We start from the raw sequence: 15190 nt of genomic DNA, 5'->3' as shown, positions 1-15190 counted from the left end.
TTTTCACAGTGACCTTGCATTTTTCCATTTAAGCTAGGAGTAGTTAAAGCATGGCATTCTGGTACTTGTAGTCCTGTCTACAATGGAAAAAGAAAAATAAGAAGTGCCAGGTTATAAAAAAAACAAGATCCATCTGACAGAGAGGGTGGGATCGCTGCCTTGGAAACCTTAACTTATTGTGGTTATTTAAATATGGAATTCACGGATTTGTTTTATGCACCGCAGAGGCTTTAATTTAGTTTAAAATTAAAATGCATGAAGCACTTTCAAATACTTCAGTAAAGCTGGTCCCTTTCATTTTTCAATGCTGGGCTTTTATTGGTATATATTTGTCAATTCTTTTTAAACTATATCTTTTACATATTGCTTTTAACGTTGGCCTGACATTTTATTCAAAGGTATTCAAAGCACGTGAAAGAAACGAGAACTCTGGGGCCCCTCCCAGATCTTTTAATGGAAACATTGTGAAACCAGCTGCAATGGCTGCATTCACTGTGCTGGGCTCACCCTATTCTCCTTATCAGCACACACTTTAAACAAGTAATCTAAGAAGAACACGCTCTGCGTGTGTGCGACAGCAGCCCCAACGGGCCCTGACTGATAACTGAAGTGAACAAAGACTTGTTAAAATGAATGCAGGGGATTTCATATACAGATTTATTTCACAATCGTGTGTAGGCCTTTGCAGAACCTCAAGATGTGAAGAGCGGTTCTGGCATTTTTCTCTGGTGAAGGGGCTCGTGGGAGTGTCTTCTGTTCACGTAGAGTATGTTTAGCAGGTTTCACTACCACCCAACAGTGGCAAAGCAAGGACATCAGAAATGCAGGCAGGCTGGCCTTCCCATCTCACAAATAGGATAAGGTAAATCACGTGACAGCAGCTCATACATCCACCCACCCACCTACCCGCCCCCTCCTCCCTTCTCTTGAGATTGCATCAGTGCACGCGCACAGCAGATGCAGCAGTGTGTCCAGCGGCGGTGCAAGGGCACCCGACGCACACCGAACGGGCCCGGTATGTCCAGCGGCGGTGCAAGGGCACCCGACGCACACAGAACGGGCTCTGTATGTCCAGCGGCGGTGCAAGGGCACCCGGCGCACACAGAACGGGCTCTGTATGTCCAGCGGCGGTGCAAGGGCACCCGACGCACACAGAACGGGCCCGGTATGTCCAGCGGCGGTGCAAGGGCACCCGACGCACACAGAACGGGCTCTGTATGTCCAGCGGCGGTGCAAGGGCACCCGACGCACACAGAACGGGCCCGGTATGTCCAGCGGCGGTGCAAGGGCACCCGACGCACACCGAACGGGCCCGGTATGTCCAGCGGCGGTGCAAGGGCACCCGACGCACACCGAACGGGCCCGGTATGTCCAGCGGCGGTGCAAGGGCACCCGACGCACACAGAACGGGCTCTGTATGTCCAGCGGCGGTGCAAGGGCACCCGGCGCACACAGAACGGGCTCTGTATGTCCAGCGGCGGTGCAAGGGCACCCGACGCACACAGAACGGGCTCTGTATGTCCAGCGGCGGTGCAAGGGCACCCGGCGCACACAGAACGGGCTCTGTATGTCCAGCGGCGGTGCAAGGGCACCCGACGCACACAGAACGGGCCCGGTATGTCCAGCGGCGGTGCAAGGGCACCCGACGCACACCGAACGGGCCCGGTATGTCCAGCGGCGGTGCAAGGGCACCCGACGCACACAGAACGGGCTCTGTATGTCCAGCGGCGGTGCAAGGGCACCCGACGCACACAGAACGGGCTCTGTATGTCCAGCGGCGGTGCAAGGGCACCCGACGCACACAGAACGGGCTCTGTATGTCCAGCGGCGGTGCAAGGGCACCCGGCGCACACCGAACGGGCCCGGTATGCCCAGCGGCGGTGCAAGGGCACCCGACGCACACAGAACGGGCTCTGTATGTCCAGCGGCGGTGCAAGGGCACCCGACGCACACAGAACGGGCCCGGTATGTCCAGCGGCGGTGCAAGGGCACCCGACGCACACAGAACGGGCCCGGTATGTCCAGCGGCGGTGCAAGGGCATCCGACGCACACAGAACGGGCTCTGTATGTCCAGCGGCGGTGCAAGGGCACCCGACGCACACAGAACGGGCCCGGTATGTCCAGCGGCGGTGCAAGGGCACCCGGCGCACACAGAACGGGCTCTGTATGTCCAGCGGCGGTGCAAGGGCACCCGACGCACACAGAACGGGCCCGGTATGTCCAGCGGCGGTGCAAGGGCACCCGGCGCACACAGAACGGGCTCTGTATGTCCAGCGGCGGTGCAAGGGCACCCGACGCACACAGAACGGGCCCGGTATGTCCAGCGGCGGTGCAAGGGTACCCGACGCACACAGAACGGGCCCGGTATGTCAGGCATTATAGAAAATAGCCATGTTTTAGCGGTTTCCTAAAGAGACCCATTATTCAGGATGCCCAGCAGACAGGAGGCCGGTTCAGGCCTTTGCTGTAAAAGTATAAATGACCCGTCTCTGCCTCAGGACAGTTTCACCTTTGCATTTTGAGAAAGACTGTTTAGAACTTCTGGCGTTCCTGCCTCTGGAATTAAACTTTGAATGCAAGGATGCTGGCGGCTCCCAGCTTTGGCCCTCTTACAATGGATCACTGGACTCTGCTTGCATTTGCTCAATCTTTTCTTCAAAGTAGTTTGAGGGTTTTTCCTGCAGCTCCTGAGCAGGGGGAGTCTCCATGGTCCAGGCTTTAGGATCTAGGAACTGTTTAGACATTTGAAAATGTTCTAGCGGGCAATCCTTCGTAGGGTAAAGTCACTGCTGGAGCAACCGCAGGTGTACACAAGACCAGGCGTAATCAGTCTCTACATCACTACCAGTGGACTGAGAACTCTGGGGTACTGGTGTACTGCGGGACCCCCCCTCAACCCCTACCTGCTAATGGGGCAACTACGCGCGCTATAAAACCTATAACATAACAAAGCCTCCAGCCTTAAGATGAAGCCAAGGCCTCCTTTGGTTCCCCCTCTGTTCACAGGCTCCCTGCGCACCATTGGTTCTATGGGGGATATATTCCAGTACCAGAAATATTACAGGGAGTCCTAAAGTAATCGGAGGCCTCCTAAAGTAATCTGGGTCCTCCTAAAGTGATCAGGGTCCTTCTAAAGTGATCAGGGTCCTTCTAAAGTGATCAGGGTCCTTCTAAAGTAATCAGGGTCCTTCTAAAGTGATCAGGGTCCTTCTAAAGTAATCAGGGTCCTTCTAAAGTAATCAGGGTCCTTCTAAAGTAATCAGGGTCCTTCTAAAGTAATCTGGGTCCTTCTAAAGTAATCAGGGTCCTTCTAAAGTGATCAGGGTCCTTCTAAAGTAATCTGGGTCCTCCTAAAGTAATCAGGGTCCTTCTAAAGTAATCAGGGTCCTTCTAAAGTGATCAGGGTCCTTCTAAAGTAATCAGGGACCCAAAGTAATCTGGGTCCTCCTAAAGTAATCTGGGTCCTCCTAAAGTAATCTGGGTCCTCCTAAAGTTATCTGGGTCCTCCTAAAGTTATCTGGGTCCTCCTAAAGTAATCTGGGTCCTCCTAAAGTAATCTGGGTCCTCCTAAAGTAATCTGGGTCCTCCTAAAGTAATCTGGGTCCTCCTAAAGTAATCTGGGTCCTCTTAGGGGCCACAAGGTAGTATCTGTTAACCCTTTGCACTCGAGGCTCTAACACGCAAGACGCAGTCCAAGTGGAATAGAACCCCTCTGCAAAACGCTAGGAACCTATATATGAATACGGGCTGGTGTGGGCCGCCAGCACAGTAGATCTCCAATGGGGTGGCGTGGGCTTCTCCCACTACGTGTATCCTCTACAGGGTTGTACCGTCCTTCCCCACTCAAGGGTTCTCGTACCACGATACTGCGAACCCCAAGACGCGGTTTCACTCTGTACTGGTTGACATTGGCCATCCTGTGGCCGGTGAAATCTTCTCTAAGGCAAGATGAGGAGAAACACTGGCATTATCTCTCCACTTTCAAAAAGGGATTAAAAACTCATCTTTTCCCAAGAACAATATAGATGGCTCAAATGTAATGTTTTCTCGTGTCAGGTCATGAAAGATCATAGCGCCAGGATACCCGCCGGGTGACAGTCGCGCTCTACAAGTATGCCTTACTTACTTACTTATCCACATCTGTATCACAACAAAGTACTTTTGTTTTTAAGCCAGAATTAGGCATATCTTTAAAAGTGAACAGAATGACAGGAGGAGGAGAAAGTGGAACATGGACCTCACAGACAGGGAGGAGAGAGACAGAGGAGAACAACAGGATGGGCCCCTCCCTCATCTCGAGAACATCTGCACGAGGACAAGGATGCTCATACAGCCACAGTGGCGCAGGCGCGGTACTCACTCGTTGAAGATGTGGATATCGTTGAGGACGATCAGGCTGACGTAGAGCCAGGCGAGGGTGAAGACCATGATGACCAGCAGCAGCAGGAACCAGAAGGCATCGCACTGCAAGAGACACCAAGACCAATGAACATCACACCTGGATACGCGTCAACTCTAAACCATAGCCGGTGAGGCGTAAAATCACGCCTGGCCACTGAAAGCGCCAAGGTGTGTGTACCACAGAGCTTTTTGTGGTCGTGTATGCAGGGCGTGGATTCGTGGCAGGGTGGTCATTTCTGCAAAGCTGGCAGTGCACCGTGGCAACTCAACAAATCTGAAAATTGCTCAAGGATCCTTCTCTACATCAAGGAAACCAGATGGGCGAGTGTGCGGAGTTGTGCCTACTCCGCGACGCCGAGTAGGCACAACTCTGCACACTCCGTGGCGGAGCGGAGTTGTCCAGCCCATGCCTCCACCCCTTCCTAGGAAGAATGACATAAAATATACTATAAAGGTTAAAAAAAATCAACACTTACCTTAACTGCGGCGTCCTCAGGCGGACGTCCTCTCTGGTTTCACGATGATCTGCACATGAGCGCTCGCGCATTCCTTGTGAGAAGTGGGCATGCGCAGATCATCGTGAAACCGAGGAAGAGGAGGAAGGCAGCCCGGGGACGCCGCAGGTAAGGTAAGTGTTGATTTTTTTAACCTTTAAAATATATTTAATGTAATTCTTCCTAGTGGGAGTGGAGGCGGGCGGCAGAGCAGAGTTTCCATGGAGGTGGTCCCCAACTCCGTGGACCTCCGCGTAGTGCCGCTCCGCCAGCTCCTCTCATCTCCCACCTCAATTGAACCACAAGTTACAGGTGCACGTCTTCAGTGGAAGAAGGGTTACCCTATAACACTATAGCCTCATCTGCCAGCACCCACCCTACCCAACTCAAGGTCCATCTGAGGTTTCAACCCAAACTATCCCTTTGCCAACTCTTAATGGCCAAGGTCAACGTGTCCAGCAGCGGGTGGACTGTACCGCAGCTCCTGCACACAACCCCCTTCACGGTACACTGCTCTGAACACACCGAGTACATGCCACTTGTTCCTCAATGCCGCCTTGTCCTGAAGCCACTTCCAGATACCCCGAAGAGAGGGCACTTTAGACTCTCTTGAGAAACCTTGAGCTTAAACCCAAACATGACCGCCCGTCACACAGCTGTTCTGCACAGGATAACTGCAAACCCCAATCAAGGGCTTGAAGGTGAAACCCTTTTCTGCGCTCCTTGATTAGGCCATGACCACCATGTCACCCATCCTACGTGGTGCACACAACATGATGGTAATAACAAGCATTGGTATAGCCAATAGGTATCGCCTTTGGGACCTTATAAGTGTTTAGCCAGAGATATTGGCAGGTTATAGATTTAGAATCAGTCTTTTAAGTAAATAACTGCTGGGGAGGATAGAACTTGCACATGGCCACAGCATACAGATGCAACATGCATTGAATAGAAGCTTCACATAATGATGAGCGCTGGCGATAAAATGCATGCCCGACCCTCCGACACAACAGGTCCCAACTGAACGGCTTTCATAATTTTCATCAGCGTAGATGATGGCTTGTTGAGGAGCCATCAATCAATCAATCAATCAAGGCATTTATAGAGCGCACTACTCACCCGGAGGGTACCAAGGCGCGTGGGGGGGGGGGGGTACCGCTACTGCTCGAACAGCCAGGTCTTGAGCTTCTTCCTGAAGGAGAGGTGGTCTTGGGTCAGGCGAAGGTCGGGAGGGAGGGTGTTCCAGGTCTTGGCGGCCAGGTAGGAGAAGGACCTTCCTCCTGTTCTCGCTCTTCGGATGCGGGGGACGGCGGCGAGGGCGTGGTTGGTCGATCGGAGGTGGCGTTTGGGAGCGTAGAAGTTGAGGCGGTTGTTGAGGTAGCTCGGGCCTTGGTCGTGTAGGGCTTTGTGTGCGTGGGTGAGGAGACGGAAGGTGATTCTCTTGTTGACGGGGAGCCAGTGCAGGTCTCTCAGATGTCCGGAGATGTGGCTGCGTCGGGGGATGTCGAGGATGAGTCTGGCTGAGGCGTTCTGGATCCGCTGGAGTCTATTCTGGAGTTTGGCGGTGGTTCCGGCGTAGAGGGCGTTGCCGTAGTCCAGCCATGACAGAAATCATCTACTACTGGCAAGACTGCCTCTACTAGTAATGTATTGAGGGTGAATTCAAGATTCTTAACCCCTTGCATGCTCGTGACAGCCGGGAGCCGTCACGCGTCACAGTGGGCGTGTGCGGAGGACGGCCCTTGGCCGTCCGAATCCCGCCCACTAATAAAAACTCCCACACAGGGCAAAAATTTGTTGCGCACGCAAGGGGTTAAAACACAGCCAATCCCCCATCCCACCCCCAAAAATAGAACTTTAACAAAAAGACACCAATGGAAAGAAGACATCTAGGGCCAACTAGAAGCACCCACTCCGATGAAAGGGGGAGCCCGCCCAGACATAGCAGAGGAGAAACTGGCATGTTGAAGAATAATGGCTGCAGACAGCCTTCCTTCCCCACTATTCCCCTCTCAAACCCCTGCTCCACGAGGTACATCATTCACGCTAACAGAAGTAATGACAGGGAGAAGGACCAGATATCACAGCAAATGACCATAAAGGGGATATATCCCAAAGGCATAGGCAGCAAATCACACTCCCTGAGGAACCAAGGGACGGCCACTTAATACCAAACGCCAAACCCGATCGTCTTATTTACAGCATGACCAGAGCCAGAGGAGAGCAACCATGCTTTAACCCCTTCCCTGCGGCGCAAATTCTGCTGCAGTGTGGGGATTTAATTAGGGGGCGTAACCCCTTGCGTGCTGCCGGGCGTGTGCTGAGGATGGCCGGAGGCGGTTCGAACTCCGCCCACTAATTCTTCCGCACAGGCAGGGAATTTGCGCTGTGCTGGGGAATCGGCGGCGTTTGGACGGCGCTGGCCGTCCTGAGCACACGCCCTGAAATGCCAGAAACCGGTCCTTGGAAGCTTGTTTCCGGTCCAGGGAAGGCATGGCTTGGCAGTTCGGGCTGGACTGTTCCCATGAGGCACAGGGTCAGACTGATTTGCATATGGCCATGTCTGAACTGGGGTGGCAGAGTGGGCTAAAGAACGGTGATGGATTAAACCCAGATCTGTTGACTGGGTGTGAGTGTTTGATTTGTTCAGATGCTCCGTCCATCACCACCCCCTTTTGTACCAGTGTGACGTAGGACAGCCGGGGGCCGTCCTGAGCACACAAGGGGTTAAAAATACCATGTTTTACAAAGCGTTTAATTTTTGAGATGTGCAAAAGGCATGGGCTGAAAGTATTATTAATAAAGAATGGGACAAAAATGCTCCCTTGGAACTCAATAGTATCTGCATCATCACTCAACTGAGAATTGGCCTGATGCAAACCTCCCACTAAAACCCACTTCCATTTGCAAAGGGTCTTACACGTGTAAAAACCGATCTGAAAGCATGCAGCAAACTACACCCGCACAACCCCAGCCCCCCTAACTCCCAGCCCACGGCTGGATTCACTTCAAAGTCTATTGCATCATCTTAATGTTATTTGGCATTGAACCAGCCTGCTTAGCTTTAATAATAAACCTGTTCACTCAGTGATGCGAGCTTGTCTTGCTTCCTCTAGTAGGTGTACCAAAACCCACCGGCTCCAGAATGGAGCAGCGCATTCCCTTTCATCTCAGGTAAATATGAAATGTTCCCCACCATCCATGCACTCATGCACCGACCTCCTGTTTTCAGGAAAACTTCATGTTCGCAAGCGTACAGCATTGGTTCCATTGCAGTGCCACGAAACCCGGGAAGGGGTTTAATTTAGTGCAGCGCTATAATATTGCCAGGACAGTTCAAAAAATGGCGGATAGTCACTAGGGGCCAGATGTAGGTCACCAAATACCAGTCGGTAACGGCCGATTTCGGCTGTTACTGACCGGTATTTGGTGATTGAGATGTAGGGGGCCTATATTTTACAGAATCTGTAAATTTACCGAATCGGTAAATCTATATGTAGGTGGCACTGGAAACAGTGCTACAGGCCCCTAAGAATTCGTTATTTACCATGTAATACTATTGCATGGTAAATAACAAATTCCTGTGTACATGCACATCTGTGCATGTACACCTGTGCCATGTGGCACACATACATGCCCTAAGGGCATGTATGTGTGTCGCATGGCATACAAGCCTGAATCAGGGGTGCAACAGGGTGTCAAAGTGACACCCTGTCCCCCTTGGATATTCGGTAATTTTACCGAATCGGTATTTACTGATTCGGTAATTGCCATTGATTACAAAGGGCCTCAAGGCCCATAGGAATCAATGGCATTTACCAAATCGGTAAATACCGATTCGGTAATTACCGAATATTCCTGATTCTGTAATTGATTCGGTAAAAATACCTACATCCCGATTGCCAGTTCTTAAATACCGAATCGGTATGATTCGGTATTTAAGAATCGGTAATCCCGGATTACCTACATCTGGCCCTAGGTTTTTTGTGGGTAGAGTGATGACACGCGGCTTGCAATGGCATCAAACTAGAGGTAAGAAATACATGATCGCATAAAGGTAAAAGGGTCTTTAAATACTCAACCACCCACATTGTTCAGCGTCTACTATAACACTGTTTACTACTCGAGATTCAAGACAAGACAAGGGGGGGGACACAGCACGTGAACTACTGAAGAGGATAGGCTGCCAGAGCAGATACCTTATAGTTCAAAGTTCAAAGTTTATTATGATTTGGCTCTCGGTGAGGGCCACATAAAAAATACATACACATTAGCATAATGATAAAAATTAAAAAAGATCACACGACAACAGGACCAGGCACAAATTATCTACAAGTAATACAAACATCAGCATCTCCTGTAAATTCATTAATAAATATCTAAGAACTCTTTAAAATATTTAAAAATTCTGGAACAGAACATTTCGTTAGGGGGACAATAAAGTGCAAGGAAAAACATTTTTACATTCACAATTCCCAATTGTAAACAAATTGGTTTTATCCATTTTTGACGCATAGGGGACAATACCGGACAAATGAACAAAACATGGTTAAGATCTTGAATAGCATTATTACAATGATTGCATATAGGAGAAACTCCATACCATTTTGCTAACAGTGGATTAAGTGGAAGCAAATTATGACGTAAAAGGTACCAAAATCTACGGACTCCATGCGGAATATTCCAAATTAGATATTGTTGGGCTAATTTTGGTGTATAGGTTGTGACCAGGGCTTCCTTTTCTTTATGCTTCTGTTGGGCAAGTATATCCGACTTATAACAAAGTTCCCAGGACATACTTTTTAACTTTAACTTTAACTCTAATGGCGAAAGCAAGAATAACGTGCTTTCATCCAATTCAAGCAGCAAGATCGCTTTTCTAAAATTCTTTACCAGCTGCGAGAACTCATTAAAGTTGCCCAATAATTCCTTTTTTAAGATTGCTCGTAAGGTGCCCGGTTTACCTCTGGCCAAGCAGGCTACCCATCTTACGAGGGCCGCCAACCCCTGAGCCCAACAACTTCTAAGTCCGAATTCCAGCCTGCATGATGATGTAGAGCAGGCAGAATTAAATGAGGAGATTTTCCTTAGTACCTTTCCTTCCATTTTTTGCATGAAACCCCATTGTTTCAAATCCACTAATTCTATTCCATAGAGGAGGGTTGCAGGAATTTTCGCTCTGAATACATCCAAGCATAAAGAGAAGTGCCTCTTCCCTGTAGCTTTATACAAAGAACATAGTCCCCTTCCATGGGCCATTGCTTTTCGTGAGCTATGTTCAATGTGTGGCTTCTCACTAAGATTAGCAGAGATTAATTTGCCTAAAAACATGTAGGATTTAACTACCTCAAGTTTTTCTCCGCTAATGGACCAATTATAGCTACTAGATCTGCACTTCTTCTTTCCAAAGATGCACATAATTTTACTTTTAGAGCTATTTATTTTCATAAAATGTGCATCGGCGAATTGATTCAATGCATGAAGACGATTAGAGAGACCTTTCGGGGTCAGATCTAAAACCAGTATGTCGTCCGCATACATTAGAATCGATATACCTGTCCCTCCAATTTTCGGAGCTATTCCATCACAAACAGCAACTGTTGTTGGTAAATCAGCCATATACAAGGAAAACAATGTAGGTGCCAAAATACAGCCTTGTTTTAATCCATTCCGGGAAGGGATCGATTGAGAAAGACCCCTTTCACCGCCTTGTAACACCTTACACCATGTGTTCGAGTGTAGTGATTTAATTAAATTCAATAGATGTTCCGGCATACCCAATGCCGCCAACTTTCTCCACAACGTAGGACGATCCACCTTGTCAAACGCTGTGGAGAAATCTATAAATGCTACGTATACGCCTCCCCCCCGTACACGAGCATATTTATCCACGATTACCTGTAACGATGTTAAATTATCTAGTGTTCCGTGCTCTTTTCGAAAACCTGTCTGTTCCATGGGTATAATATTATTTAGATTTGCCCAATCTGTTATTAGGACTAATAAAAGTTTAGCAAAAATTTTCCCTATTGAGTCTAATAGAGCTATTAGATACCTTATAGGATAGTTTACAATACAATGTCCATATCATTCAAAGGGCTGCCTTCTTTCTACCTCAGGCGGTCCTCTGAGCAGAAAGGTCACATGCTCGCTAAACAGGCACCCTCAGTTGAGGGCTAACAATGAAATGCTGCTGGGCACGCAGTTTCTCACTACCATGCCTGCATCTGCTGAACTTGTTATAAATAAAGAACACGATTTAGAAAGCCACGGCACAAAATGTCAGGAGAAGTCAGGAGGAAGTTTAGAGGAATGCTTTGTGAATTCATGTACAAGTCACCGACTAACATATAGCAGGCTCAGTAGGGCACTGCTTCTATCGAAGCCACACTAGACTTTGCCTAAGTCTCTCTTGCAAGAGATTACAAGTGGTTGGGCTAATCCCGTCCCTCAATGGCTACAGCTGATCAGCCGTCACCGGAGGCAGAAAGGTCAGTGCAAGCGGTTTGACAGCAGCGTGTGTGGTCAAGGGGCTCGGACACACCGGCTACAAATCGCAAGTCACCTAGTTATGTGAACATGACTGTGGTGACCTGACCACCGACACGGGGCACTAGGACCCTGTGGGTCACAGGGCAGTGTCCAGCAGGTCACTGGACACGACTTCCTGTGGACAGACAGGAAGGGGGCATTAAGAGCCAGGACGACGAGGAGGACGGACGCGAGGTGCCCCCCTGAGCATGCATGCTAATAAAGATCTGTAACTTCATACCTGGTCTCCTGTGTGTTTCATTGCCTGGCTGAGGCAACCGAACACGACAATGACGTTAAACGCCTCTTGTACAATAACTGAGCAGCGCTCGTTCTGATGTGGGCTGGGGAAGACAGTGCCTCGGGACCTTTCTCAGATATAACCAGATAACAAGCGAAAGCGAAAGCACAGCGCTTTGTGTGTAACCTGACCCACGAGGAATGTAGCAGCCACCCTGCGCGCCGCTGCTCGCTCCCGAGAGCAAAACGTTGTGCGAGTGAACATGAAACAAGCATTTGCAATGCAATAGGTCTCGCATTAGGAAAGTTTGAGCTATTGGTCTTGTAAATGACACATTTTGTATTTATGTGTTGGTTTTGAAAATAGCTAAATAGCTTAGTCATTTACAATGTCAACAGTTTTAACTTTCGCAAATGTGACACCTATAGCATTTCTAATGCAATATGTGTTGTATTTACGTGACTTAGATGTATTGATATTACAAATAACAATGGCTTTTATTTATTTTTAATAATTAATTCTTAAATAAAAGTTATTGTAATTTATAATGGCAATAGCTTAAACTTTTGTAAATAACTTTTGTGAAGATTGTGTTCAGTGTATTTTATTGTGACGAAAATCCAAGAACAGAAGTGAAATATTAACATCTTTTTGTGACATTTGTAATAAAGCTTGAAACATTGAGAGAGCATATTTGAACCAGTTGTTGTTGAATGGTTGCACAGATTGATGCAGTGGTGGCGCTGAGTGATGTTGTGGTGGCGACACGTAATGCTGTGGCGTTCAGTGATGCTGTGGTAGAGCATAGTGATGTTGTGGTGCCCCTGAATGATGCTGTGGTAGTGCTGAGTGATGCTGTGGTGATGCAATAGATAGATAAGAGTGTAATTATGTGGCGTGTAATTATGTGGCACTGAGTGGTATTTGGGGTGTATGTTGCATTGAGTGCACTGTAATTATGTGGCACTGAGTGGTATTTGGAGTGTATGTTGCATTGAGCGCAGTGTAATTATGTAGCATATAATTATGTGGCACTGTGTGGTATTGTGTGCAGTGTATGTTGTGTTCAGTAGAGTAATTGTGTGGCGTGTAATTATGTGGCACTGAGTGGTATTGTTTGGAGTGTATGTTGCATTGAGTGCAGTGTAATTATGTGGCGTGTAATTATGTGGCACTGAGTGGTATTTGGAATGTATTTTGCATTGAGTGCAGTGTAATTATGTGGTGTGTAATTATGTGGCACTGAGTGGTATTTGGAGTGCATGTTGCATTGAGTGCAGTGTAATTATGTGGCGTGTAGTGGCACTGAGTGGTATTTGGAGTGTATGTCGCATTGAGTGCAGTGTAATTATGTGGCGTGTAATTATGTGGCACTGAGTGGTATTTGGAGTGTATGCTGCATTAAGTGCAGTGTAATTATGTGGCGTTTAGTGGCACTGAGTGGTATTTGGAGTGTATGTTGCATTGAGTGCAGTGTAATTATGTGGTGTGTAATTATGTGGCACTGAGTGGTATTTGGAGTGTATGTTGCATTGAGTGCAGTGTAATTATGTGGCGTGTAGTGGCACTGAGTGGTATTTGGAGTGTATGTCGCATTGAGTGCAGTGTAATTATGTGGCATGTAATTATGTGGCACTGAGTGGTATTGTTTGGGGTGTATGTTGCATTGAGTGCAGTGTAATTATGTGGCGTGTAATTATGTGGCACTGAGTGGTATTTGGAGTGTATGTTGCATTGAGTGCATTGTATTTATGTAGCATATAATTATGTGGCACTGAGTGGTATTGTGTGGAGTGTGTTGCATTCAGTAAAGTGTAATTATGTGGTGGGTAATTATGTGGCACTGAGTGGTATTTGGAGTGTATGTTGCTTTGAGCGCAGTGTAATTATGTAGCATATAATTATGTGGCACTGAGTGATATTGTGTGAAGTGTATGTTGTATTCAGTAGAGTGTAATTGTGTGTGAGGGTGCAGAGTGCGTGAGGGTGCAGAGTGCGTGAGGGTGCAGAGTGCGTGAGGGTGCAGAGTGTGTGAGGGTGCAGAGTGTGTGAGGGTGCAGAGTGTGTGAGGGTGCAGAGTGTGTGAGGGTGCAGAGTGTGTGAGGGTGCAGAGTGTGTGAGGGTGCAGAGTGTGTGAGGGTGCAGAGTGTGTGAGGGTGCAGAGTGTGTGAGGGTGCAGAGTGTGTGAGGGTGCAGAGTGTGTGAGGGTGCAGTGTGTGTGAGGGTGCAGTGTGTGTGAGGGTGCAGAGTGTGCAGAGTGTGTGAGTGTGCAGAGTGTGTGAGGGTGCAGAGAGTGTGAGGGTGCAGTGTGTGTGAGGGTGCAGTGTGTGTGAGGGTGCAGAGTGTGTGAGGGTGCAGAGTGTGTGAGGGTGCAGAGTGTGTGAGGGTGCAGAGAGTGTGAGGGTGCAGAGTGTGAGGGCGCAGAGTGAGGGCACAGTGTGTGGCCTAAAGTAGTGTGAGGGTGCAGTGTGTGTGGCCTAAAGTAGTGTGAGGGCACAGTGTGTGAGGGCGCAGTGTGTGTGTCCTAAAGAAGCGTGAGGGCGCAGTGTGTGTGGACTAAATTAGTGTCACGCACAGGGCTTTAAGTGGGATGAAAAAACTGGGGGTTCTTTCAAGGGGGCGTGGTCATTGTAATTGAGGGCGTGGCTTAAAAACACGTAAGCTAAAAGTTTGTGCTGAGCATAGTATGATACAAGTAAAATCATACCTACAACAAGTCAGGACTATTGTTTTTGTCAGTGGCCGTTAGTTGCATAAGATAAATCAGCAGCAACTGTGGCTTGTATATAATATTGAAAAATCTTCCACATAAAGCCCCAGTGACACCATGACAATGTTACTGCTCCTGAGTCCCGAAAAGAGAAGAGAAATCCTGAGAGAAAATGACCTCTTCAAAGGATTTCCCTTCCTCTATAACGCTGGAAAAAACAGACTGCCTGTGCCAGTGCACAAAACAGAGACCGATAGAGACCCGGTTCGAGGCCTCCTTAAAAAAATTGCCGGTGCTCAGACCCGGTGAGACCCGGCTCACTTAAAGCCCTGGTCACGCATACACACATTCAAATACACATACACTGGTGAATGCTCGCAGACGCACAGAAACAATATGTACATGCTCTCAGACATACACATTAGGTGAAACTTCCAGAGACAGTCCTTGACATGCCCTTGTGTGTGAGGTTTTGTTGGTGTTTGGTTGCACCTAGTTCCGTGATGTAGTTGTAGGAGAACAGCGTACAGAATAGGGGCATTGGGGCAGAATGAAGAGGCAGGACAAAATGGACGGGGTGAAAGTGAAGAGAGGGCAAAGAAGGGAGAATGGATTGAGATGCAGATAGAGAACAGAATAAGGAGGGGGAAAAGAAGGAGAGAAGTAATCTGAATAGGTAGAGGGGAAGAATAAGAGATAGGATGGGTGGAGGAGATTCAATAGAAAACCCAGGAGAACAAAGAGGGCAGAGTTAGGGGAGAAGGCAACACAAACAGAAGAGGACAGGAAGCGTAACCGAATGGGAGAAGAAA

The 15190-nt window shown here is 48.4% G+C and overlaps 1 protein-coding gene across 3 annotated transcripts in view; it reads right to left on the bottom strand.

Moving 5' to 3' along the window:
- The window catches only part of GDPD2 (glycerophosphodiester phosphodiesterase domain containing 2), a 255543-nt gene that overhangs the window by 102226 nt on the left and 138127 nt on the right, over positions 1–15190 (bottom strand). For all 3 annotated transcript variants that reach the window (XM_078640190.1, XM_078640188.1, XM_078640189.1), the window contains exon 3: positions 4362–4465. In XM_078640190.1, coding sequence (XP_078496316.1) covers positions 4362–4465 — 104 coding nt within the window. The remainder of the gene's footprint in view (positions 1–4361; positions 4466–15190) is intronic.

This window comes from Lissotriton helveticus, chromosome 4_2 (genome assembly GCF_964261635.1).
Source record: "Lissotriton helveticus chromosome 4_2, aLisHel1.1, whole genome shotgun sequence".
Lineage (NCBI taxonomy): Eukaryota > Metazoa > Chordata > Amphibia > Caudata > Salamandridae > Lissotriton > Lissotriton helveticus.
The sequence above is the reverse complement of the archived record's forward strand: the minus strand, read 5'-3'. Positions and strand labels throughout refer to the sequence as shown.